At 46.8% G+C, this 26,373-nt stretch overlaps 2 protein-coding genes across 2 annotated transcripts in view; both read left to right on the forward strand.

Annotated features, from left to right (window-relative positions):
* MLXIP (MLX interacting protein) overlaps positions 1–11,109 on the forward strand; it is a 47,249-nt gene extending 36,140 nt beyond the window's left edge. The window contains 5 exon segments of the mRNA XM_027652067.1: positions 1,369–1,467; positions 3,152–3,279; positions 4,306–4,429; positions 5,121–5,250; positions 5,727–11,109. Of these exon segments, the coding sequence (XP_027507868.1) occupies positions 1,369–1,467; positions 3,152–3,279; positions 4,306–4,429; positions 5,121–5,250; positions 5,727–5,848 (603 nt within the window). The 3' untranslated portion in view covers positions 5,849–11,109.
* A 7,699-nt stretch (positions 11,110–18,808) lies between these two features.
* Positions 18,809–26,289, forward strand: LRRC43 (leucine rich repeat containing 43). Its single transcript, XM_027652422.1, has 12 exons — positions 18,809–18,919; positions 19,003–19,254; positions 19,528–19,638; positions 19,771–19,910; positions 20,498–20,736; positions 21,455–21,633; positions 22,013–22,136; positions 22,315–22,454; positions 22,605–22,682; positions 22,969–23,175; positions 23,730–23,775; positions 25,957–26,289. Exons 1-12 carry the CDS (start codon positions 18,824–18,826, stop codon positions 26,115–26,117), a joined length of 1,773 nt encoding a protein of 590 aa, XP_027508223.1. The 5' UTR covers positions 18,809–18,823; the 3' UTR covers positions 26,118–26,289.
* The last annotated feature ends 84 nt before the right edge of the window (positions 26,290–26,373 follow it).

Genomic DNA, 26,373 nt, shown 5'->3' on the forward strand with positions numbered 1-26,373 from the left:
CCCCTGCCTGTAGGACCAACTCCATGTACTTTGTAACTGTCTTATCCTGCTCAACTGGACAGAACATCTCCCCCAACAGGTCAACATTGGCCCAGGACAGATGATATTCAGAACAAATAATAGACAATAATGGTGCCCATCAAACTGTATCTTCCTTTAACCTGAACATCTGGTTCCCCCCCCATAACCAGCTTCCTGAGGTTCCAGGGGTGATGGATGTGTACATGCAATGCTGGAGGTGGGGGAGGAACTTTTCACACAGAAATACACCTCTACCACCACCACTGGCTGCAGTGTAAGAGAAACAGGGATAACAAAAACCACAGGGTAAGGCCCAGCAGAGGCAACTGGGAAGAGGAATCAACAGGCAGTGCAGAGGGAGGAGCACGGGGTGGTGCAGAGACAGCTCTGCAGGCTCATGGGTTAAATCCCTCACAGTTGCTGCAGCTGAAGTTCTTTGTCAAGGTTTTCATAGGAACAGCTGGGGCTGGTGCCTCTGGAGAGGGACTCGGAGCTGAGAAATCCCCGGGCTTTTATTCCCTTACACTCAGCACCTTCTTCACACGCTCTTGACACGCCTTGCCCATGGCCCTTGGTCCAGTGGTGGGTTTTGGTCCGGGATCTTCTTGTTCCTTGCTGGATTCTTTCCCTATCTCTAGACAGGTCATTAGCTGGTTTATCTGGACAGATTGCAGCTTTTGCTGACAGTCACAGCTTCCTTATCTTGCAGCTTGCACTGCTCTCTGTCTCCCACAAGTTTGCAGCTTGTGGCCCAAGACTTAGCAACTTTTTTTGCTCATGCTAAGAAAACTGCTCAGACAAAAGTATGCAGTTAAAAGGCTTCAGCTAGCTGAACTTAATTCACAAGAATTTTGAGAGGAAGTAAGTTTTTAAAGCTACAAATGAAAATGCTCATCCCTGACAAAGTCTTCATCCTCAGTGTAGGCCAGAGTTGTGGATTCTTATTTATTTTTTTTTTTCTTTTTGTCAGGCTACCTGTTACATCAGTAGACATTCTGTATGTGTTAGGAATAAGTGATATGGACTGTTTTAAACAGAAAAGCTTCAACAAAATCTTAACTAATTGCATGCCTCAAAAATTGGAATTTGACTTCAGAAATGGTGTAAATAAAAACTTATACTTTAGGAAGAAAACCTACAAAGTTTGGAATTGAATTTAAAACAGTGACAGCTATTTTTTAAAAACCTTAATCATTGTTTGCAAATTTATAGTCCCGTGGCTTTGACTGGGGAGACTGTGAATGCCCCAAGTCAACAAAAATGACTGAATTTGAATAGCTGAAGTGATCATAGCAGTAGAACAGTAAAGCAGAACAGCGTAGACTGAGTTGGTTTTTCTTTATGCAGAATCGAAGGATGAAGCATCTTTCGGAGCAGAAACGAAGGTCTAATATCAAGATTGGTTTCAGTGCCCTGAGCAGTTTGGTGTCAGCCAACTCCAAGTCGGTGAGTACCTTGGCAGCACTAACAGTTTGATGTGAAATGTAAAACAGAGCCATTCTGAAAGACTTGTTAATAAATTTAATCATTTTACTGTTGACTGAGAATGCTGGTCTGCCAGTGAGATACTTGAACTGAGGGATTTGAAAAGGGAAGCGGAGAAATCCAGGGGTTGTAGTCAGCAAGTGTGTGTGGAAGCACTTCATCCTTCAGACATTGTTGTTCTGGTGCAACTTCAAACATTGAACAAGTCTTGTCTGATGAAATAATGCAGCTTTAAAGCCAACAGGGAATGAAGAAAAACTGATCTTGAGACCCCAGTAGTGAAGATGTTTGTCATGTTTGCAGCATAAGCTGACTTTGCATTTGCTGTAATGCCACCTTTCCTCTGTCACATTGGCTTTTTTACCCATTCTGGGTGGGTCTGGTCCCCTGAGCTGCACTTGAGAAGACTGTGGTCCAGCCAGTATTGTCAGCTTATTGTGCCTGACAAAGCCAGAAGCCAGGGAGATGCTGCTGGTGTGATGCTGGGCCTGGTTTAATACACCTTGACTCTGGGCCTGAGTTAATGCCTGTATTTATGAGCACAGCTGGGTAGTTTGGGATGGTGCCACGTGAACCACAGCTGAGCTGCCTTTGGTCAACTGAGAGAGGGCAGAGCAACCGTGTGTGTGCCTGCACATAGTGCTGAAACATGTCAGTGAGGCACGGGGAGAATGGAAAAGCTCAGGGAGATCTGTAAAACTTTGACACCATTGATACCTCTGCCTCCCAGGAGAAGTCAGGAGCATGGCCAGTTCGGGCGATTTGGAAAATCCCTCTAGGACTCCACATCTTGTGTCACTCAGCTGCCTTTAAGAACCTGGCCCTGTGCCCACAGCCTGGCAGATGTTCTCAAGGCATTTTTTCCCTTTCACCTGTCTTTTGTGCATAGATTTACAAAGAAAAACTTCCTTACTGGTTTCTCGTTGTCAAATGGCTTTGTCCAAATTAAGAACATGTTCTGGCTACATTACTTAACTTCGCTAAATTGAAATACAGATTTATCTGTACAACAAAATTCTAAATGTCCTATAAAACCAGTACCTTTTGAACCATGGAAAATATAAAAGCCTTTTCTGTAGCATTGTTCTTTGTTTACATAATTTTCCAAGGTGATATGTCATCAGAATTTCACTTCTTGACTAGAATAGTCTATTTGAAAGAAACTAGACATGTTAACTTCTGTTTAATAACTTCAGGTTTCCCAAACTAAATAATCTATATTGTCAACTTCAAACAATGCTTCTACCAGCACCATAAATCTATCAGCAGATGTAGCACATCCTTCAGTACTTAAGTAAGAATTGTAAATATTTTTAAGAGGACAGATAATGAAACAAAACATTCTAAATTATTGAAATACTTCTTTCAACAAAGTAGCAGAAATGTAATGTCTGGAAGAAAACAACCACTGCAACCACATTTCTCTGTACTAGAGTTCAAAGAGGAGTCAGAGAAATGAAGGGTTTAGTGTCTGAAGTGTTTTGCTTGGCCTGACCGTGTTTTTTGCACCACAGTGAAGGAAACTTAAGGTGCTGAAACTTGAGGTGCTGAAGTGCTTCTGTGAGTGTTTTGCAGGTTAGGAGCAAACTCTTTGTGTGTCTCACTTTGTTGCAGAAGATGAGCTCTGTGTTTGTGTTTGGTCTAGATCAGCCATGCAATCACACTCCAGAGAGCAGTAGAATATATTGCTAAACTGCAGCAGGAAAGGACCCAGATGCAAGAGGAAACCAGGCGCCTCCGGGAGGAAATCGAGGAGCTGAACGCCACGATCATGTGAGACCTGGGGAGCTTTCTGTCCTGCTTTGGTTAACAGAGGGAATGTTTGCCCAGGGCTCACACCACACAGCAGATGGGTGCTGAAGAGCAGTGGAGTTGCTATCAGCTCCAGACTAAAGGCAGAGCTCCTGTGGGATGGGCACTGGGACAAATGCACATGGACTCTGAGCACAAATGCACAACAGTGGCAGCGTCAGGGAAGATGTGTCACATCAGAATAATTCAGAGAAGAAGCCAGTGGTGATGTTTAATTTATAAAGCTGTGCTCACTGGTGATCAAACACTCTTACTCTTCTCAGTGGCTTTGCTGCAGTTTTCTTCTCAAATGCAGTCAGTTTTTACAGGAAAATAGGACTGAGCACGTGAGACACAAGACTTGGACTCCAGAAGTTTGGCACTGGCTGAATATAACTGATAAATCACTTCACTTTCCTACTGCCTTAGTTTGCTCTGTGGGGTTATGATTGTTACGTGCTATTGTAAAGCATCTTGAGAACCCCAGTGGCTTTACTTCCATCTCCAGAAGTTTTAGGCTTAGGAATGATATTAGAATTAGCAGCAAATCAAAACCTTTTTATTTTTCTTAAAAAGTACCATGGAGTCTGTTTAATTTTATTTTAAATTGATCTGTCTCTTCAGAATCTCCATTACATTTTCTTCTGTAACATTAGGAGTAACTGTAAATATTTCCTTGACTCCTAATGTACCTTCTCCTGATTGGATGCCCAAAACTACTTTGTTCTATGTTATACTTTGTTTTCAGTTTTGTTGCTTGTAACAAGTGTGTTGTAGCAACTTGAGAATCACTTTGAATACAAACAAAATTGATGGGAAAACAGTTTGTATTCCTGACTGGAACAGTTACATTTTGTCAGCCTCCTGCGCTGGGAAGCCCCTTGATCAGAAATAGTGGGGGTACACACTTTTCTCAGTAGGGGTACACACTTTTCTCATGCTCTGATTTAGTCTGGAAGAGAATTGTGTCCTCTTTGGTGGGATCCTGACCTTGGAACATCTTTCCAGTTCCTGTCAACAGCAGCTCCCGGCTACCGGGGTTCCCGTAACACGGCAGAGGTTTGACCACATGAGGAGGATGTTTGATGAGTATGTGAGGAGCAGGACCCTGCAGAACTGGAAGTTTTGGATTGTATCCTTTTATGTCAACCTGCTGAACTTGGAGTTTGGTACTGGGACATTCAGAGCCAAGAATCTGGGATTCTGATGCTGTGACTTTAAGCCAAGTTACTTAAATAACAAGTGTCCTCAGTTTTCATCCACATCCGTGCATGGATAGGAATCCTTGCCTTCAGGCTGTCTTGAGACACAGCTCGTTCAGCTTAAATGTATGGGAGGTAACTGGAAAATAAAATGCCACACAAAGGTGAGGTAGTGCAAGAAATCTTTAGGACTCTGCTGTAACTGCAGCTCTGGTTGTCTTTTGGGAAACCTACACAGGGAGGGAATAGCAAAGATTTCAGGGAAAAAAATTACAAACTTACACATTCTCCTTCCCCCCCCCTCCTTTTCTTCCTTCCCTCCTCCTCCCTGCTTTTCTTCCTTTCACCTCCCCCTTCCCTTCTTTTTTCCCCCCTTGCCTTTTTCCCCTTTCAGGTGAATAAGGAGGGATTGTGCAAAGTATAATGAGTGTCATTAGGAAGTGAGGTTCATTTTTCCTTTGTCTTAGTGTTACAGGTTTGAACAAATATTTTTTGAAATGTTGCAATCCCTCTGATAGTTGAATCCATTAAGAAATCCAGTATTTTCTGTGTAGTAGCCTTTCCCAGAGAATGTTTTGAACTCCTCCTTTGATGTCTCCCTTAACATTTGGTGGTTTGCAGTTCAGCATTATTATTAAGCCATTGTTTGAGTCCTTCAATGCGATGGTTTCCACAACAAGCTTTAAGGATCTGAATGAAACAGCACTGGCTTGGTTGGATCAGCACTGTTCTCTTCCTGTCCTGAGGCCAAGTAAGTGAAGTTCCATCCTGCAGCTATTCCAGATCATAGGAAGTGAGACCATATATAATATCATTTCTTGAAAGTCAGAGGATGACAAAGAAAGCACATGATGAATATGACTTGCACTTCCTTTTTATTAGCTCAGTGGAAAAATTAGAACCTCTTCTGACTGAGAAGACACTTGGTTCTGTGTTTAACACTGAACAGAAGAAAAAAACCATATTGCTGAATATACCAGAACTTAAACAGCCTTAAACTGCATTTAAATTTCAAATATTCAGCTCTAGTTGGAATAAGTTTGGCAGTGTGATTTATGTCATGATGAAGGAAGATGTGAGATTTTGTGTTCAGCTTTGGAATGACCTGTTCCTCCTTGCAGTTCAGCAAGTATTAAATTTACATTTTTAATTGTCAAGGGGTGCAGAAGAAAGATCAGTCAGACTAATGGCTTTTCTTGCTGCTTTTCTGCCTGGTTTTTTTTGCAGTGGTGCTGAACACCCTCCGGCACCTCAGCACAACCACATCGATCCTGTCGGACCCGTCGTGCCTGCCGGAACAAGCCACGGAGGCCGTGATCAAGCTGAACAAGAGAGCTGGAGAAACCTAACAACCAAAGACACTGAGGTGCTTGTCCAAGGGGTGGAGAACCTGCCAGCCCCAGCCTGGTGAGGCTCCTGTCAGCCTGTGCACTTTAGAAAGGGTTCTCTCCACCACCCTGATCGTTCGGGGTGTCCGGCTCCGCCTTCAGCCAACGTGCAACCGATGCAACATTGTCAGTGATGCAGCGTTGTCCCAGCATTCTGATCCCTCTCCAGTGCTGTGCTGGCTCCATTCAGTGAGAAAAACACCAAGCTCAGGTAAACTCAGCAGGTTTGAGTCCTGCAGGCAGCAATATGTCTCCATCAATGCAGCATTTTCATCTGTATGCAACAGATCTCTACGAAACACCTTCGAGTACTAAGCTCTCTGAAGTGTAAATCCTGTACACCAAGGAATGTGCTCTTCAAGGGGAAAAATACTTTTGATTTCATGAAGCGAAATGTGCTCTTTATTTTGTTTTCTGGTGTTCAGTTCCATTTGTTTTACTTGAATAGAGAAAATTCTTAAACAGGATCACACGAAAAACCAAAGGAGAAGAAAAATCCGTTAACGGTGTCAACTCATGGCAAAAATCCTAGAATTAAAATCTCAGGCTGTGTTTTGTGTATTTTTATTTTAATGAGTGTATCATTGCATATGATCAGACTTGCTTTATTTTCTAGTAAATAAAGTAGCTGATTTTTATTCTTTTTCCTGATATAGCCATTGCAAGGGAGTAGCAGACTGTGCAGTAAGTGCAAGAAAGCAGTTTGAGATTGCAGAAATTTTCAATTAGGATAAATTTATGAATTTTATACCAGTTTAATCAATGAGCTGTTTTCTTGCACTCTGCACAGTTCAGCTGCCATCCTCACAAAATGTGCACATATAAAACACATCCATAGGTAAATGTAGTAGCACTTCAGAGACAAGAATTGAGTTTATAAGGGTAAGAAATTGGCTTTTTTATTATCTCAGAAACTATATCAAACCACATGGACTTGTAGTCAGTTTTTTGCTTCTCTGTCTTTTTTGCTTCTTCTTTTTGTCTTCTACCTGAAAAACCTGAAGGACTTTGCTAAACCTGGTCTGTATGGGAAGGTTATGTTCAGCATGAATTATAAAACATGTAAAAATATGTTTAAAATTCAAAATACTGAATAACATTTTTCTGTGACAGTCTCAGTACAGACTGTGCTCTGCTGCAGATAGACTGAGTCTCGTTACAACAGGGATTGTCCATCCTGAGACAGCACTGGGATAGTCATTCCAGCTGATAGCTCATAGTCTGGAATGATCTTGTGACCCTTGTAATTCCACTCGTGGCTTGATTCTGACTCTTCAGAGTTATGCAAACTGTGGGCATCTCTTCCCTCCTCCCTCCTCTGAGCAGTTTTCTTCCAAGATCAGGCTGCTGGAGGTGACCTGCAGCCTGTCCCAGTGCTAAGATGAGGAGCAGCTGGAACATTTGGGGATTGCACACTCTGAAACAGGCTCAGAAGGTTCTACTTGGGGAATGGAGTTTTCCTCAGCGTTGTCCCCACTGTCATCCACTTGGTGGGCCAAAATTTAAAAGGAAACCATAGGCCTGGGGAGTAGGACTAAGCACAGGGCATGGGTTTGGTTTTAATTTGTCCTGAGATTTTGCAGCTAATGGCTTTCCTTGCAGAGTTCCCTTCTGTGTGAGCAGGAACATGCAAGGAGGAGGCACGAAAGGTGAACCTCAGGGCCCTCTCCGTGAGCAGAGGTACCTTGGGCTGAGGAACTGGGGACTGAAGGGGGAAAAGGAGCTGAAGGGGAAGGCAAAGCTGAGTCCCAGCATGCCTCCCCATAGCTGTGCAGACAGATGAAGAGATGCTTTTTTTTTCTTTCTTTTTTTACAGCAAATCTGACATATAATTTGAAGTTTATGGCACATGTGAAAACCTGTGTCCCTGTGACAGAACCAACAAAAATCCAAGCCTCAGCTAAGGAATGGTTTGAAATAGTGTATAAAGGTTGTCGTAGTAATTAAATAGCGAGTAGATTTTCTGGAGGGATCCATACCTAGATCTTTCATACATAATGTTGTAATTAATTAAGCAATACTCTTTGGGATGCATCTGGGTAAGAAGTGTTGAATAGGTAAATTCTTTTTTAAACCAGTGCTTTAAATCCTCCCACTTTTATCACTGGTTGTGAACTTGATGCCAGGGAAGTCATTTAACACTGTGATGAGCTGGGGAGGGTCCCTCACATCCTTTCCTCTGTGGGCTAAAATCTCCCTGAGATGCACAGATACCACATGGGTGTTTGCATGGCAAAAACACCTCTGGTTTCCTAGCAAGAAACCAGTGGTCACATTGTCCAAGAACTGGTGTTTTTGCTGAGCTTTCAGAGTTAAGCCTCCCCTGCAGTGTCGTCTCCTGCTTGTCAGCAGTGATCGTGTGTGATTTTTACCATTTCTAGTATCGATGACGTTGGAGTTTTGTCTCAACAAGCAAAGGGCAGTAGAAGAAATGCTTCAAGGCCCAGGGAAATCTGGCAGCTTAAATCCTAACATCCCAGATCTCACTGGATGGGAAGCTGAAAGGGACTTTAAAGGAAGCGGAAGGGGTAATTTGTCTGAATTGCTGAACATTTTGTCGATTCACAGTTTTTATCTGGATGTGGATGGAAAAACCATCAAGCTCATTGCATCATGAACTGGTTACAATTGGAGGGAAAGCGCTTATTTTATCAAATTGTGGTGGAGAAACAAGGTCAAGCACTATTAAAAATCTGCAAATCTTAACACAGTAAAGAGAAAAAAAATAAATCAAAGATTGCTTACTTAGGCAAGAGTGTAGGAGGGAGGGAAGGAAAAGCGAAAATATATTTTCCACGTAGTGCAATTACCAGAAATGATGTGGCTGCTCTTTGAAGCAGTGATTCAATATATTTTTGTCCCCCTATTGCTGCAAATCAGAATTCTTTTCTTTTATCAGTCAGCCTTGTGAGGAGAGTGATTTCACTTCATTTGGAAACACAGGAGGAAAGAGCTGGTTTATGGCTCACATCTGAGCAGTAGAACTACTGAGCATTGGTATGAGAAGAGATGGACCACGTATGTATTAGTTCCTGCATAGTTTTCCACTTTGAGCTCCTTAGTCTGTCTTTCTTACCCACTGAGGAGTTTCAATACTATTTTTTTTTCCAAAGTTTAGTAACACTTTCTCCCCTAACCTAAGGGCTCTGATTTCCTCAGTGTCACCAAAGCAAACCAAACACACAGTGCCTATATCTGCGCAGAATTACAGGTGATGCACATCTGTCTTCAGTGAATTGGTGCTAAACTTTCAGAGAACCCCCATAGAATGGAATGTAAGTCATATTCATTCAAATCCAACATCTTTCACTGAGTAAACAAGTGGCTAAATTACTTATTTGTGGCCTGTGATATGCACAAAGTCAAACTGGGATTGTCTAGTGGTTCTTTTCAACCTTGAATTCTATTAGGCAGGATATTGTAGATGGCCCCACCCCAAACACAAGTTCTGGGCATTATCTGGATTAGTTATTAGCTTGTGTTGTAGTTTTTAGCCTCCTCTTAGCTGGAGGAGTAAGTGGTGAAACTCCAGGAACACACTAGGATTGAAGGAATTAATGAGTAGTAGGATCACAGACAAGTGCGCACTTCATCATGACAGTCTGATCTCTGCACAAAACCAAAGGATTCTTGATTACTACCATTTGAGCTGATTGGAATGTTCTTCCATGCTGTTCTAAACCCCTGGGGAAGGCTTCCTAGAAGGGAGGCTGACCAGAATGTTTCCATCTGTGCCTTAGATCTCGGTGTCGTGGATGCATTTGATTTATCACATCATACATTGTTCCCCCCAGTACAGTGTTCTGTGGAAAATTCTGTGAATGGACAAAGTGGGGCTTCCCTGGCTTTTAAGAGGATTTTATCTGTGTCCCTTTCAAACTGAGGTTGTGAGTAATTGTGTGTCTGTATGGAAAAAGTTGCACCTTTCCTGCTGAATTCACCACTCTCCTCTCCCATGCTCACGAGCGCACACACTCATGTACAGGCTGTCAGACCACAGGCTTGACAGAAACCAGAAAATATGCAAGTGCTTAAACCTCTAAATCTGAAGTGGCTTGAAAAAGACAAAGGGCTGTCAAATTTTTCTGAAAAACATCATCCCTTTGTATCTTCAGGGTTTTTTACATTCCTTTGTGAGAGTGTGTGTGTGTATGTGCACGTGTGGTAGAGGTGACAGGGACAGGGAAATTTAGTTTTGTTTGCCTTTAAAACCCCAAACTCCTGGAGAACAGTTTGAGAACAGAGAGAGAAGCTCACTGCAAAAACATTCAGTAAGGTAATGCTTTTGTAGTGCAAATGATATGAAGGCTGTTTCACTTTCTGAGTTTCTGGAGTGAATAATTCTTGCCTTGATGTTGCCAACTGGAAGATGCAGCTGAAAATAGAATGGGTTGTTAACTGTTTTCACCTTTTTCCTTCTCTTTTTTGCTTTCTTTTCACCTTTATTGCATGGAAAAACACCCACAAAAGGCTGATGACACCCACTTTAGGTTGCTTTAGGGACTCAGTCATTCCACTCTTGGAGGACTATGGACAACTGTTGATAACTTTTAGGATTTTTTTTTAATTAGGTGAGACAACAGGAGTTTTTCTATTACTCCTCTATTTATACACTTGAGTTTCAGAGGAAATCATTTGGTTTTTTTCTTTTATAGAGCCCCAGTATTTCCCACAACATCAGTTAAGCCTCAAGTTTCCTTTTGTTTCATTCTTGGTTGAATTTCCTGCTCATTTACTGTGTTAGAGCAGAAGAGGTAGTACCAAATTGTAGCTTTATCTGTAAAACTTGAGTTCTAAATAACTTCAGTTACAAAGAAACACATCTTAGGTATATAATAGAATTACTTTCTAGCCGTTGTCTGAACTTCTTTTATATCTGAACTTTTCCAACATGAATGAGGTTTTCAATCAAAAGACATCAGTGTTTGGAGCAGACCTTTCAATTAACAATTCATAAGTTGCTCCTTTTCTTCTAACCTTGTATTTAAATGTGTTTTAAGTGGATGGAATTCGTTCTTGTTAAAAAGGAAAAAAAAAATGCTTGAAGGTATGAGGACTTCAGGTTGTGCTCTTGCTTTGCTTAGGTTTCCTGTTCTGTTGCATGACACAACTTCTGTTGTACTGTTGATATGTAGCACTTTTCAGTAGGTCTGTTAAATTGTGCAATGCATTTTTTTTTTATATTTACAACCAAAACAATAAAGGATATTTTTTGGAAGAAACTGGTTGTAATGCCTTTATTTTCTAACTGGAGGTGGGGAAATGGGTAAGTGGAATTGTTCCTGGGCCAGGGCCAGCACCTGGCAGCCTTTTTGCAGCTCTAAAAGGTGGCAAGAGCTCTTTTCCCTGTAAACAATGCTGGAGTTACCCTCTGGATCTCTGTGTTTGGCATTTGCAGTGCAAGGCTTGTATATCCTCTGTGGAGCTGCTGAAGTTTGGACTCTTTTTAAGAAACTTGGTGTCCCTTGGGCTCTTCTTGACTGAAATAATCAGCTCACTCTGAGCTTACTTGGAGCTCACAAGTGATTTCTTTTCCTGGTGCCTTGGCCCCCCAGGCTGTGTTTGCTCTGTGCTGGGCTGTTCCCTGTCTCACCAGAGTCAATGTTAACCAGATTAGCAAAAATTGAAAATAACTAACTTTTTCTAGTCAACTCTCCTTCACTTCACTGAATCAGCTTAAGAGACAGTGGATAACAACAGGGGGCTAAAGCACCATCTCTGCAGGTCCAGGTGTGTGCAGAGCCCTAAATACCCCCTGAGCTTCTCTTTCACCTTTTGCAAAGCATAATTTTCGTTCTGATGATTCCTGAAGTGATCAGACCCTTATTGTTGTTCATTCTGTGAAGCACAACAGTGAGAGTGAGCTCATTTGACAAATTTTTTCATTTCTGCACTTCTGACATGCAGTAATTCCCAGGCAGCCCTGATATTTCTCTAAGGAATTATTAAACCTGTAGGTGCTGCACCAATGCCTTGAGCCCTGTTGGTCTTACTTTCTTGCAGGCTTGGATTTGAGTCTGACACATTGCCTGGACAGTGGAGTCTGCAGAGCAGCACTAAGGTTGGATAACATGGTATTCCCATGGAATTGATGTCAGTGTTAGGCACTGAGCTGCTTAAATCCATTTAAAAAATGAAATTAAGAACATTTCATCCTTGCCTTTAATGACTGCTTTTTGTTTTTCCCTGGTAGGACAGTCCAGCTCCCAGTGCTTCAGTTGTCACCTCATGTGTATTTTGGATTTCCTTGCCCAGTGGAAGCAGGATTGAGTGCCTGAGGCTCTAGTTGAAGTAAAAGGTAATAGATGAGTGAAAAAAAGGATTTTATTTTAAAATCACCACACAAGAGTTTGTGCTGGTTGATCTTATCCTTGTTGTTGATGCCTTTGACTTAATATTTCTTATGAGAACCTCTGATGAGTCAGGCCTGCAGTTCCAGAGGGTGCAGCAGTTTTTGAAGTCTGCATTTAATTTTTCAGAAATCTGTAGCTTCGTCTCACAGAGCATTTTCATACGAGTAGGCAGTGAAGAGCAGAGCTGTTTAACCAGTGGTAAACCAACACTTGAGCCTGACTTCTCTCTTGGCCAAGCATTACAAATGCCAGAGCTGCTGCAGCAATGCTGTCAGAGCTCTGTGGGAGGAAGCTGTGGCTGGAGAGCAAATTTTCTGTACTACTGATTTAGTGGTGATTTCATGGAGGCTGCTGTAACTTGAGCTGATGTGCCAAATGACAGTTTTTGAAGTGGCTTCTTTTGTGGCTGGTTCTGCTAATCCTCGAACGCTGCCAAAAGTGGATCTGCATTTGCTCCACGGAAATGGTGCCAAATGAAATCACTGCTGTAAAGGAATTGGCCCTTCAGTGGGCAAACAGCTCAGGGCTTGGTTTGTATGTAACAGAATGGAATGTAATGCTCACTAGATTGTTTTTTTAAATCGTATTTTAACCTATATTTGCACTGAAGAGCTCTTCTCTGCCTGTTCTCATCCCTGAGGGCTTCCTCCAGGAGGCGACAGGGCAGACAGTGAAGGTTCACGTTGTGGGATCAGGCAGGGTCAGTGCTGTGGGATCAGGCCACCTGCCTTGCTGCAGCCCAAACCCTTGTGGCAAAGCACCCTTCTCTTACAGCTCCAGTGAGGAGAACCACGGCCCTCCACAGTTTTGTGCTTCCTATGAGCTCCTGAGCTGAGTCAGCAGGGCTGGCAGGACAGTTCTGTGAGGGAGAACAACTCATCTTCTTTTTCAGGTTGCTCTTCCTGTGACGTGAGCTGGGGCAGACCATCTGACTCACTTTAACATCTTGTTTGAGCTTCTGAGAAAATGTTTCCCTCTCTAAGGAAAACACTTCCGTGGAGCTATTTATATCTTTAGAAGGTGAAAGAAAAGATGGGCAGAGGAGAGGAAACCACAGGGAGTGGCCCTGTATAATCCCCTGGTTCAGCCAGCACTTAAGTGGCTTCTGTCAACCATTGGCAGTGGTGATGTCAAAGCCCTCAGGATACAAATGTTTTCCTGCTTGTTGGGGTTTGCTGACCCCACCTGAGAAGGTCAGTAGGTGTTGTTTCTGCCTTGGGGATAAACATGCCCCCAGGCAGTGATCCTTTTCCATTAAAAATGAAGGCTATGAGGCTGGAATTGCACCTGCTGCATGTCACCACTATGTGATGTCTCCACAGAGGTGTCTGAAATTGGGTCCATTGGGGTGGAATTCTTCCCCTGGCTCCAGCAAGGAACTTGGTCCCCCTTTTCCTCTTGGGAAACACGTGTACTTTTCTAGTACCACTGATTCATCCAAACAAGAAACCAGTCAGGAATTTAAGGGACAAAGCTGAAAGCTGTATGTTTATGAATAAAAATGGATTGGAAAGGAGGAGATGTGCTGTTTCTAGTGTCTTATAACATAAAAACCAGAAACAGCTAGTTCAGTTTGTTGTTTAGTAAACAACTAGGCTTTCAGTGCAAAAAATAGTGTAAAAAAGTATTAGATAGTAAAAAGAGAATCCAGTGACATTGGTTTTATTTAATTTATTTTAATTAAGTTCCAGGTTCTGTCCATTCCAGGTTCTATCCAAAGGTAATGACAGGAAAGGAGTAAAACTGTGCATCTGCTAAGTAGCAAATACATAATTCATCCCTTTCAGTATTAAAATATGAGTTAAAAATATGAATAAATATCTATATAAACTAAATAATTGCTTAAATAGATTTATAAAAATATATATAAATTTATAAATAAAATTCACTAGTAGAGAGAGAAGTAAAAATCTACTGACAATCAACTTTTGAAAAAAACCCCTGCAAGATAAAATATAAATAACATTAAAATTATGATTTCCTGTTTGCTTATTTATGTCAGGATTGGTTAATTAAATTATCCTGACTCACATTAGTACATCCTTTTTATATGCTGTTGCAAATAGGATAGTATAAATAGATTTATAATAAATAATATAACTTAAGACATTCATCCTTTAAGTTAAACTAGATTACATAGTTATATAGAGTAGCAAGTATTTTATCAATGTTGTTTCTGGCAAACTGATCCCATAACCACTGACAGGTCACATTTAGCCAGGTCTCCAGTGCCTTCTCATCCCGGCATGTTAAATTGCTGCTTCAGAGTACATTTCTCTCGTATTCTGCACAATTTGTTTGTATTTCTTTAAAAACAACCAGATGTAGCTCATTGTGTGTGGCAAGCCCATGGACTGGTCCTGGCTGGGGTGCACCCGTGGCAGGTCCGTGCTCCTGCAGGTGTAAAATGCAGCTCCTTCGCTCAGGGTGGTGTTCAGCTGGTTGAGATTGGCGGCGACAACATCGCGGGCGGTCGTGTTACAGATTGTTTCTATGTCGCTCCCCAGGGTTTGCAGGATGTTGTAAATGTGGTGCAGAGCACAGCAGTTTGCATGGAAAGCTGGGCAATCAGGTATTCTCTCCACCACGTCTCTGACTTCGGTCTTATTCAGCAGGTGGAGCGCTGGAAAGACACAACTTTCCTGTGAGGGAGGGAGAGCAGAGGGAAGTTATTAATCCCTCGGTTTCTATTTCTCACTTGGGTACACTGGGGGTTTTTGGTTGTGGTTCAATAGCTGTACCAACACCTACAGCCCTTTGATCAAGCAGGTATTGCATGCTGTCTGTGGCTGTCTGTGCAGTTCCTCTCCTCATGCCCTGCTTGCCTCGGTTTCAGCTTTTCTAAGTGTTGGTTTTTATTCTTTGCTGTGTGGGCAAAATTTCCTTATGCCGGAGATCTCGTTTGGCCTGAGTGTGTTCTCATCTCTTTTGGCAGAGATGGTTTTAATTTCAGCAGTGAATTCAGAGGAAATGTCAATGTTGATTTTTATCAACACACTCTTGGAAATGCAATCCCAGGAACTGTAATTTGTCTGAGCCATTGGCACTTGGGTTCAGTGCACGTTTTACCATCTCCAGGGAGAGGATGGGTGAGCAGGAGTTTTGGCTGAAGTGCTCAAGAACTAGGATCAGATTGAAGAGCAAGGCAATTCTTGCTGTGTTTCCAATGATCTCACTGGATTCCTCCAAAAAGATGCCTGCTCCAAGCCTAGCATGACTCTGGAGACTGAGAAGGAGCACTGGAGGCAAAGTCAGCCATTCTGCAGCTGCTCTGGCCATTGCTCCAACTCTACCCTCAAATAATGCAATATCAGTGCTTTTCTTCTTGCATGGAATGCAGAGAAGAGACTATTTTAGTTTCTAACCCAAATATTTCTTTTCTGATGGTCTTTCTAGTCTTTTATAATAACTCAAGAGATTTCTCCACAGACACAGCACATGCAAAATGGTACTTACATAGTATCCCAATAAGTCAGTGGCTCTCTTTTCTATCACTGCTACCAAGGGCTTTATCTCAGTGGGAAAACGCTTCTGCCTCTGTCCTGTAGTCATTTTACTTTCTTTTGATCTCTCTGTTGGTGCTGAGGAGCCCAAAGGAACCAGTAAACAGAAGAGGAAGATGGCAAAGCTGTTGATTTCTGCATTCAAACGGAGAGTCAAAAGGAAAAAGAAAAGGAAGAATACAATGATGGGTCTCAACCCTCCACAGAATTTCTGCAAAACTTTCTGGGTTTGTGCAGCATGATACATTTTCAAAGCATGAAGTTGCTGAGCTAGTGATGAACATCAACCAGTGTACCTCAACAATGTGGAACAAGGGTAAGGCAGACCCACCTGCTCGGCGTTCCATGGTGGGCCGGGAGAGCTGCTGGCTGGGAGCTGGCGCTGGAGCTGCTGGTGCCTGCAGTGCTGGGTTGGGCCCAGCCAGGCTGCATTTAAGCACCCCGGAGTCCTGCGTCAGTGGCTCTCTCACAGGATTTTTTTTTCTTTTTTTTTTTTTTTTTTTTTTGCCGGTGATAGTTCGGGGTTTTTTTCCCTTTTCGAAAGATTACATCAAAAGTTGGTTCAAGTGCGTCTTCGCTGATTGTGATCTAGGTGCAGTTTCCATAGACATAGGTGGTGTCCTGTGTCGTCTGTTTGATGAGGAGTTTGGGATGCTTGGCTTAGCCATCCCATCAAAATGTAGGAGTTAGGATATAAACTCTGTTGTGCTTTTAATATAGACATGGTTGGGGCTTGCAAGCACATTATTGTTGCCCAAAGCCAGCGACCTTCTCCTGCAGGGTCACTGTAAGAGTGGGCCAGTGCAGGGAGTGAAAAAGCCACAGGAGGCTTGTGTGCAAGGTAGGTCAGGCCTCCAGTTCAGTGTATAAATCCTTTTGCTGCATATCTGGAAGACCCTTCCCCAAGGTGGGACCTTCTCATGTAACCCAGCAGAGAATGCCCAGGATCACACCTCCCCATCCCTGTCACCCATCTCTCTAACTCCCCTGAGGTTATTTTCTGTTTCCTGTAACTAAATGCAGGAAATTGTCATACACACCAAAACAGAGGAAATTTATCCCTAGGGTTTGCAAACACGAGCTCAAGAGAGCAGAACTACTGATGGTTTGGGACAGAAAACAGAGCAGAGGAAACCCACATTTGTGACACATCCACACTTGTGGATGCTGTGCTTCCCACCTCCGTAATTACAGGTGTGGTGAAAGGTGATCATAAGTTCAAAAATGAGTGTGTGTCAAGTCACCAGAAGACTTTCAAAGATCAACATCTTGGTATCCAAATAATCAGTTCTGGTTTCCATGTGAAACAGTCCTCTCTGAAAATAAAAAGCTTGGTGCATGCATGAACTCCTCTGAAGTGACTGGAACTGGTTCAAGGACTGTTCTCTGGGATGAACTGATTCCCAAGGCTTGAAATAGGAAAGGACGTTTCCCCTGTACAACTCTTCACTCAGGTCCCACCAACCTGTAACTTCAGCCCTTGGTTGTTTGCTTGAGGCCACATCAAAGGAGAGTCCCAAACTGAAGGTGGTTCTGAGGGAGCACTGAGAGCCAAGCAGAGGCAGCCATCTAGGAAGCTTTTCTTCTTGCACAACCCTATTCCCGGGTGCTAAATAATGCAAAGAAAGAGATGAGTTACCATGAGTGAGTTACCATGAGTTACCATGGCCTGTGCATGGAGCAGCACACAGTACAGCAGAGTGCTGAGGGAGAGCTAGAAAAGGACAGTTCTAGCAGGTATTTCATTTATTTGAGATTTTTTTTATTATTTGGGGGTAAAACGAGAGATGTTTGTGCAGGGCATTCTTCAGGAACATCCCTACAAAGACAGTGGTGGGTGCAGACTGCTCCTTTCAGGTAGAAGGGTGATCTTGGAGGGTTGCTTGTTTGGAAGCACCAAAAAAGCAGAGAGATAAAGCTGGCCCGTGCCCCACAGGAAGATGAGTGGAAGGTGCATGAGCTTGTAGATAAAGAGGTCGTTGGGCACTGCCAGTCCCCTTCCAGCTCTCCCAGATGGGTACAGCCAGGGAGGACAGACAAGGAAGCTGGTCTTCCTCTGAGAGCAGGAACATCTCTTTGTGCAGCACTGAAGGCAATGGGGGCAGTTATTTTAAATAGTGAATGCAAATGAAAGAAGCAGCACTTTTACATCCTTGCTTTTCCACGAAACACGGTTCAACTGCTGCTAATGGTCTTCCAGAGATTTTTAGATTTGACTTTGTCTTCTCCTAAGCTGAGGACAGCAGGTTGCCTGGTTGTTCCACTCCAGGCAATGCCACCATTTCTTAGCCTGTGCATGCTCTGTTCATCCTTTCCTGTCCATACAGGGCTGTGATAAGCTGCTGAGCTGATAAGGCAACAGGTCAGCATCCGTCCTGTGAAACCCGACCTGAGAAGTTCAGCTTTCCATCACGCAACCACGAGACATCACATGAAATCTGCAATTCATTTGGTGAAGTTCTGCTGACACATGCTGCTCTGTCAGCTCCCTAAAATGGAATTTGTAGCCATTGCCTCAACACCTATCACCGGAAAAAGGAAGTCAATCTCAGAGCACGGAGACCTGATGCTGACCTGAGACTGAGCTGTGGCTTTTGTTCCTGGAGCTCACCTATTTTTTTCCAAGTGTGGGAGCTGGTATTTTCGGCTGTGAACTTTGTTTTCTGATGGCCTTATGTGGCTGTGGTGTCAGTGCCCTCCACATGAGTGAAGAGCTGGGCTTTCACAACTGACTGGGAACCTCCCTGTTTCTTCCCCAGAACCTGAGTGACTCTCAGGGTACAGGTCAGTGAAATGGCAAATGCCATGTCACAGTTCCTTGGCCAGGGAAGAAGGCTGCTGATATACCCTGCAAGCACTGCACAAGGCCCCTGGTGGAGAGCAGCCCCAGAACCTGGGGAAGATCTGGAAAACCAGAGATTTACTCCCAGCCTGGTGAGCTCAGTGCTGTCCCAGGCTCGCTCCCCGCTCAGCTTGGAGAGTTTGTTTGGTGCCCGGTTCCATGGCATCCGTGTCACCACCATCTCCTAGCGACAGGGAACAAGTCCCTGAGCCAGGAATTCCTGGTCAGGCCGGGCTGGATGGCAGCACCCGGCTGCTGCAGCCTCTCGGCTGCTTTTCAGGAGTACCTGCAGCACCTGGCACTGCAGGACTTCCCCTGCGGCCTTGGCAGCTGGGTAGGGACAGGGTGGCACAGCCATGGGACGTGGCACAGGGCCTGTGGGCTGCAGGGCTGTCACTGCCTCTCTCCTCTCTGCAGAACAAATCCTGCCTCAGTGGCCGCAGGAGCCCCCGCAGGGTCCAGCCCGGGCAGGAGGAGGCTGTGCTGGACGAGGAGACCCCTGGAGCACTGCTGGAGCTGCTGAGGGACCAGCACAGCCCCTGGGCACTGTCACAGCACTGCAGTCCCCAGGACCAGCTCCTGAAGGAGATGGCCGTGCTGGCACCAGAGCTCGTCCATGGCTCCAAAGTCTACCAGGTCCTCAAGTCCCTGCGGATGGTTGACAAGGGAGTAAGTGCAACTGCTTGTGCCTGTAAAGGTGTAGGCCAGGAAACCACGTCTGCCTGCTGGGAGGGAAAATGTCCTGGGAAAAAGGACACCTTCCCCATCCAATGGTCTTCCCAGATGCCACTGTTGCTGCTGGGGTAGAGGTACTCCCCCCACCCTCCCCAGGATGTTGTGCTAATCCGGATTACATATATGTCATCTGGATCAACGTGTGTCTGTGTCTCCTTGGTCATGAGGTGACTCAGGAACACGTTGGCCAAACCCAGCTCTTTGCAGGTGGAGGAGGTTGATGAGGGTGTGTTGCAGTTCCAGCAGCTGGAGGAGCTCATCCTCAGTGCCAACCAGATCAGCAGGATCACCTCGGCCAACCTGCCCCGGACACTGAAGGTGAGCGAGCAGCATCTCATGCAGGATGGGGAAGGAGGTCCCATCTGGGAACACAGTGCAAGCCAAACAGCTCCAGGGGTGCCAGGAACAGCTCATTGCAAAGGTGTCCGTTGGTCCCTCTGTCCTGGGCAGGTCCTGGAGCTCTGCTGCAACACTGTGGGAGATCTGGAGGACCTGTGCTCTCAGCCTCCTCCAGAGCTCCAGCATTTGGGGCTGGGACACAACAGGCTGTGCGGCCCTTCCCAGGACAAGTTCCTCACTGAGGATTTCTGGTAATGCCATAGACTGTGGGCTTCTGAAAGGGAGGTGGGCAGATGGACAGGTGACCTCAAGCCATTGAGGTGGCCTTGGGAAGGTGCAGCCTTTCAGCAGGGTCATTGCTTTGCTCTGTTCACTCCCTATACAGAGCGGTCTGTGTCTGCTCTCACGTGCTCAGTGGTTGTCTTGGTCCATGGCCAAGGTGTGGAATGGGGAGATCACCTGGAAAACTGCCTTGACACCCTGCCCACCACAGTTCCCATTTCCTGGGCAACTTCCTTTTTCCATGTCCTCCCCAAAGCCCTTGCTGGGACTCTGCCCGGGGGAAAATCTAAAGCTTAGGCTGCATCACCAAATAATGCAGTGGGGTCATTAATGTTTCCTTGACATGTTTTTGAGTGGTGGGGGAGGCTGGCAATGGACCATATGGCTCAGGAATTTGGAATTGGCCTCTTGGGATTGTACCGTTGGATTCCCCAGTTTGACCTGGTTTGCGCTGAGGAAACACCATTTTTGTTTCTGTTTTTGCCCCAAGGCAGTAGCTCCCTACCCTCAGACAGGTGCTTGTTGCCTTATCTTCTTCCCTGGGTTCTCTCCTTAGGCCAAACCTTATCTCCCTTGACCTGAGCTTTAACAACCTCACGGATCTGCTGGGGCTGGTCTCCCAGCTGTCCAGTCTGCAGAAGCTCCGCATCCTGGTGCTCCGAGGGAACCCCCTGGCTTTCATCCCCACCTACAGAGGCTTCCTCATGGACAGCCTGCCCAAACTGTCCATCCTCGATGACATCTACATAGGGCCTGATGAGAGGCAGCAGTTCCATGGCTTGGCAAGGCAGCCAGGTGAGCCCTCACCTTTGAACCTGACCCCGGCATTCAGGAGGGAGTTTCATCGTGGTTGAGCTCAGGGTCCTCAGGGCAAACTCTACCTTCCTTGTTGCCTCTCCTCAAATGGAGATCCTTCTCGCTGCCTTTCTACCCTGCTAGTACAAGTGAGGAGACAGGCAGAGGGCCCTGCAGTGGTATAATTACAGTCGAGGTAGTTTTAGCCTTAGTCAGGCCCAAGAAAAGGCCACCCTAGTCCTAGAACTGCCTCTGCATCCCGGCCTGCCCCCAGCTTTGCTTCCCAGACACCATCTGGTTTCAGACCCTGGAGCTGGTGAAAGAGGAACATCTGTATTGGGGAAGGTGGTCCTGTGGTGCTGCACTGTCTGCACGCAGCGGTGCCGCCTCTGCAGTGTGGCACATCCCCGACTGGGACTGGAGCAGGGGGCTGGGGACACCCGGGCTGGGAAGCCCCTCTTGACGGCCCTTACTCAGTGAGTTTGTGTGCTGGATGTGCTCTTTGGAGACTAAAATGTTAACCGGGGAGGCAGAGCTGCCAAGCCAGGAGGTGTTTGCATGGCTTTGGAGTGACCCCACGCGGCAGTGGCTTGTCACAGCGTTAGCACAGTGTGGCACGGAGGGGACACTGCGACCGGGAGGTTTATGCTTGCTCTTTTCCTTCCTCACTCTGGAAAGAACGTGCTGCAGCTCCATGGCAAGATTGTCTCTCTTTTAGAACTAAGCAGGAGTGAAGCTCGAGTGGTTGTGACTGTTGGGGAGATGAAGGGAGTCCCTGATCCCAGTGCTCTCCAGCAGCTGGACGTTGACTCCGAGGCCCCGGTGATCACCTGCAGCTACTTTGTCACCTACGAGTTTGCAGAGGGAGAGGAGCTCGAGGATGAGAGCAACACTGAGGTTGGTCCTTAATTGTGCTCCTGAAAGCCAACAGGCGTAGGAGGTCACAGCAAGGGAGAATCCATCTCCAGGCTATGGAGTGATGGATGTGGCAGGGGCAGCAGCAGTACTGGGAACAGAATTCCCATGGGGCTTCATCAGGCAGGACAAATCCCTGCTGCCCATGTTCCCTGTCTCTCTTGGGGAGCCCAGAGCTCTGCACATGGGAATGCTCTCATAGCCCCCCTCCTGCTGGCTGTGGCAGACCCCTTCCCTGGCACTGGTGCCCCTTTTTCCCATGAGGGTGGGCTGGGGAATGGGATTTCAGGGGCAGCTGTCCTCTGGTCCCAGTGCAAACAAAACCAGACGTGCCCTACCAAGAGATCCCTCTCTGTCCCAGGCAACAAAAACCCACTGGAGTTCTATGGTAACCATGCTGGATGTGGACAGCTCTGCTCAGGACACAAGAGAAACAAAGAACCAGCAGGACCCTGCAGCCATGGAGGAGCCAAAGGCTCGCTCTGGTAATGAGGCTTGCTCTGGTAAATCCCCTGTCCCAGCACTCAGGGCAAGTTTATGGCTCTTCCTGGCATGTGGTGGCATCAGCCTGTCCCTCGCAGTGTCAGCTTGGGACTGATGGATAATGAACTGGCACCAGTCGAAGGAAAGGCCTCCTCAGAACTTTTTTGTGTCCCTACACAGCAAAGGTGTTTGCCACCCCTGGAAAGCCCTGGGCAGACACCATCGACTGCAGCTACACAAAGGAGCACATTGCCAAGGACTTGGTGGGGCTGAAGTCCTACCTGGCAGCTGGAACGATTGTGTCGGTTGTGGAGGAGAAGGTGAGTGTGTGGCAGAGCCGGATGAAGGGGAAAGTGCTGCTGGGAGGCCCAGCAGCTGGGAGGCCCATGTTCCCTCTGGGAGGCAGACTGGGATGGCAGTGACCCTGGGCCCTCCCAGCCCCTGCAGCAGCAGCTCCTCTCTCCGGGCAGGTGCTCTCATGGCCTGTAGATGTTGACCCAGAAGAAAACTCAGTCATGAATAAGAAAGAAAGACAGGACAGTACCAAGGTAGGGTGCTGGGAGAGAACAATGGCCAAATTATTTCTGAGTTGCAAAAATGGTGATAAGAGAACAAGGGCCCTCCTCCTGGATTAGTTTGGTGTGTCAGAGAGTCATCCCTCCATCCCAGATCTCTCCCAAAGTCCCCCCTTACCAAGGGAGGAAGGCAGCAACTATTTACGCACATCTTGGCCTGGATGCAGTGATGGGCAAGGGGCTGGGTTGGGGTTGCTTCTCTCTGATAAAGGGACTCCATCCCTCTGCTGAGGCCTGTCCCTGTGCTGGTGTCCTGCAGCCTCCTGCCTCCAGGGACAAGAAAAAGAAGCAGCAGCAGCAGCCGCCACGTGAACTCCGCAGTGACCCTCCCATTCTGAGCACCCTGGGCACCACCAGGGTGACCTTGGAGGCCCTGCTGGCCACTGAGGACCTGGTGGCAACTGTGTGTGACTTTGGGGTCCTGATCACTGAGAAACCACCAGAATCACCAGTTCCAGAGGAGAAGGTAAGGAACATGTCCTTGGACAAGGGGTTGAGGCAGGGCTGCCAGGGGCGGGCAGTGCTGCAGGCTGGGGTTCAGCATGTCCTGCCCTGCAGCCTGCTCTGTCCTCACTGGCCTGGCCATCCCATCCATCCATCCATCCATCCATCCCTCAGTTCTCCCCTCCCTAAAATAGGGCTGAAATAGCCCTGCCTAACCACCATCCATCCCTGCTGGCATGGTTATTTAACTGATATTAGCAAGCAGTACTGCTGCTTTTTATGGGCTTAGGAAAATATATGAGTTTATTTTTCCATTTGAGAATGTGAAAGCAACCACTCGTGCTTCCTCTGGTGCTCTCTTTCAGCATGGCAGCACATACCAGCTGTGCCAACAGTTTCTATTTCCTGGATTCTCTTCTCAGAGCAGCCACTCTGCTGTGCTCCTGCTCCCCCTCACCTCTTTCCTCTGCCCTGTATATCCCAGTGACAGCACCCCAGTGGTGATGGGTATCACAGGACTGAATGAGGGCACTGGATTTCAACACAGCCTAACTGTGGAAATGTCTCTCTCCACAGGATGAGAAAAAAAGCAAAGACAAGAGCAAAAAACCAAAAGCAGAAGGTAGGGCTGGCCAGGTGACATCTCCCAAAGGTGATGGAGCCTTGAGCTGGTGGGGGAGAGGGTGGTGCGTGTGAGAGCAAACAGGAGCAGTGCCCAGCCAGAGGCAGCCACAGGGCACAGCCACCCTGGCAGGAGCAGGGACTTACATCCTGAGCCTCAGGCTGTGAATGCAGACATTGACTGTGGGGCCGTCAGGATGGACACACGCCTGGACACCTTATGAATCAGTGTCTGAACAAGGACCAAGGCTGGGCTGCTGGCTGCCCTGGGAGAGACACACACCCACCAGCACCGTGTGCCAGGGGAGAAGGGCACAGCAGATTTCAGGGTGAGAAATGTGCTGCCCTCTGTGTCGGCTGCCAAATGGGGACAGTGTGAGGGCTGGCATGGACAGCAGGGGGAGGGCTGCATGATAAGCTCCTCATCCATTTCCAACTCACATCTCAAAGCACTTTGCAGAGGGGATTATTGTTCTATCTGCCTTGGAGATGAGCTGCACAGAGAGCCCCAGGTGCCCCATGGCAGGGCTGGGAACAGACCCCAGTCTGCTGTTACCCATGAAGGGACGACCCTGACCCCAACAGGTGTCCCCTGCCTCCCCATACAGAGCTCACAGACTGCTCAGCCAGCAGTGTTGCTTAATCCACTGGAGACGAAAGTCACCCTGCCTCTTGCAGGTTATTTTTCCTTGTTTTTGACTGTAAAAATAGCAGTGACAGCATATTGGAGGGGTAATGCAAGAGCAGGAGGAAGTGGGGGAGGGAAGGGGTGGTCAGGCAATGCTGAAAAGCTGCTCATGGGTCAGTGAGAGCATGGAGAGGGCCAGGCCTCCCCAGCACCACTCAGACCTACCAAAGGAGCTCTGTTTCCCTGCTCTGGCATCAGATTTAAGAGTGCAATTAACCCCCTTTCCCAAGAGCTCTAGACTGATTTCTGTGCCCCATCACCCACAGCAAGGTCCCCATCTTTGGGGAAGATCTCAGAGCCCTGTAGTGTCTGCACTAGAGGAAGCCTGTGGCCTTCCCAGCTACCTGAAAAGAAGAAAACTTCTTGAATTATTGTTCCCCGCAAGATATATATTTGCAATATACACTCAGATTGTTGCTGAAGCAGAGCAGGCAGCTGCTGTCGAACAGCTGAAGCTCAGCACTGGTGTTTCTTCCTTCCTCCACCCCAGTCCTGCAGTCAGTATGAGGTTTTCCTTTCAGTTTGAACGAGGGTGAACCCTTTCTCGGGGGTTGTGTGACCGGAGATGGTGTTGGATGCACAGAAGCTGACACAGGAAGCCCAGAGCGATTAGAGGCTCCTGCTTAATTTGGTGTCCCCATGTGCCTGTGCAGGTGGAGGCCAGTTGGCTGCACTGCAGGGCCACCGAGTTCATGTTTCAAAGTGTGAATGCAAAATTCACAGTGCCTAAAAATGAGCTGCCCCCCCCAGCTTGCTACACCCTGTGTGCTGTGGCCGCGTGCTCCGATGTGACTCACAGGAACACCCCGATTGTGGCTGGGGTGGGCAGCTCGAGCACCTCTGCACACCCTGGATGTGTCTGCACCTCCTGGCTGCTCTGTGAGTCACCAGGTTGCACCGTGGCCGTCTGGCACTTGCTCATCCCTTGGCCACCACGTACCACCCTGGAGCAGCAGCAGTGGCCACACTCCGAGGGATGGGGACGGCTCCCAGCCCCATGTCCAGCAAGCTGTGCAGGGACCAGCTCTCTCCCAGCCGGGAGCTGAGGCTGATTTGCATCCCGCAGTCAGCAAATGCACACAAATAATAAGTCCTCTCAGAGGAATTGGGATCACTTCCAGACGGCTCAAAGAGGAAAGGCAGCGAGCTTTGTCTCAAGTGAACAGTTTGCCCAGACATTGAAGGATGTCTTCAGAAGTAGTCTCACGTACGTCTCGTTTTACCTCGCACTCGATTTTCTAGGATCCTTGAAATTGTTTATTTCTGCATCTTTCTTTTGTCCTAGGGGAATTTAACAACAAATAAGTAGCTTGCACCCAGATCAGTTGCCTGCCTAAAGATGCTTTTTGGGCTTCTTACCCGAAGTCATATTCAAATAGATTTCCCTTAAGGCCCCGCAGTCAGTGCTGACACCAGGGGCAGTCCCCCTGCATGCTGCTGCTTTCAGGGTGATTTACTGTCTCAAGACAGTGACAGATTTACTTCTTTCCACAGGAAAAGGAAAAAATAAAGACACTGCTGAGCTGGAGGAAGGTCAAGAGCTCCAGCCGGTGCCACTGACAGTTCAATTCCAGATGCAGCTGCTTCGGTGGCCCTTGGCAGTTGGTGCCCAGAGTCAGGAGAGCGAGGCCGTGGCAGTGGAGAAAACCGAGTAACGTGTCCATAGCCAGGTGGGAAATAAACCACACGGGAACGCTGCGTGGATCCTGGTTGAGCCGAACCGCCAGAGCTGGGAAATCCCACTGGGTTTGTGGTGGTCTGGGGCTGCTACTGAGCTTCTGCCGGAGCTGCGGTGGGCGGGGGCTGGTGCGGCGTGTGGAGCGCGAAGTGTAGATAAGGGGGGGTGCGTTCGGGGTGTAGGGTGGGTGTGCGGTGCCCGGTGTGCAGCGCTCGGGACACGCTGCCCAGTGC

The sequence above is a fragment of the Corapipo altera genome, unplaced genomic scaffold, assembly GCF_003945725.1.
Source record: "Corapipo altera isolate COAL_440 unplaced genomic scaffold, ASM394572v1 67, whole genome shotgun sequence".
Taxonomy (NCBI): Eukaryota; Metazoa; Chordata; class Aves; order Passeriformes; family Pipridae; genus Corapipo; species Corapipo altera.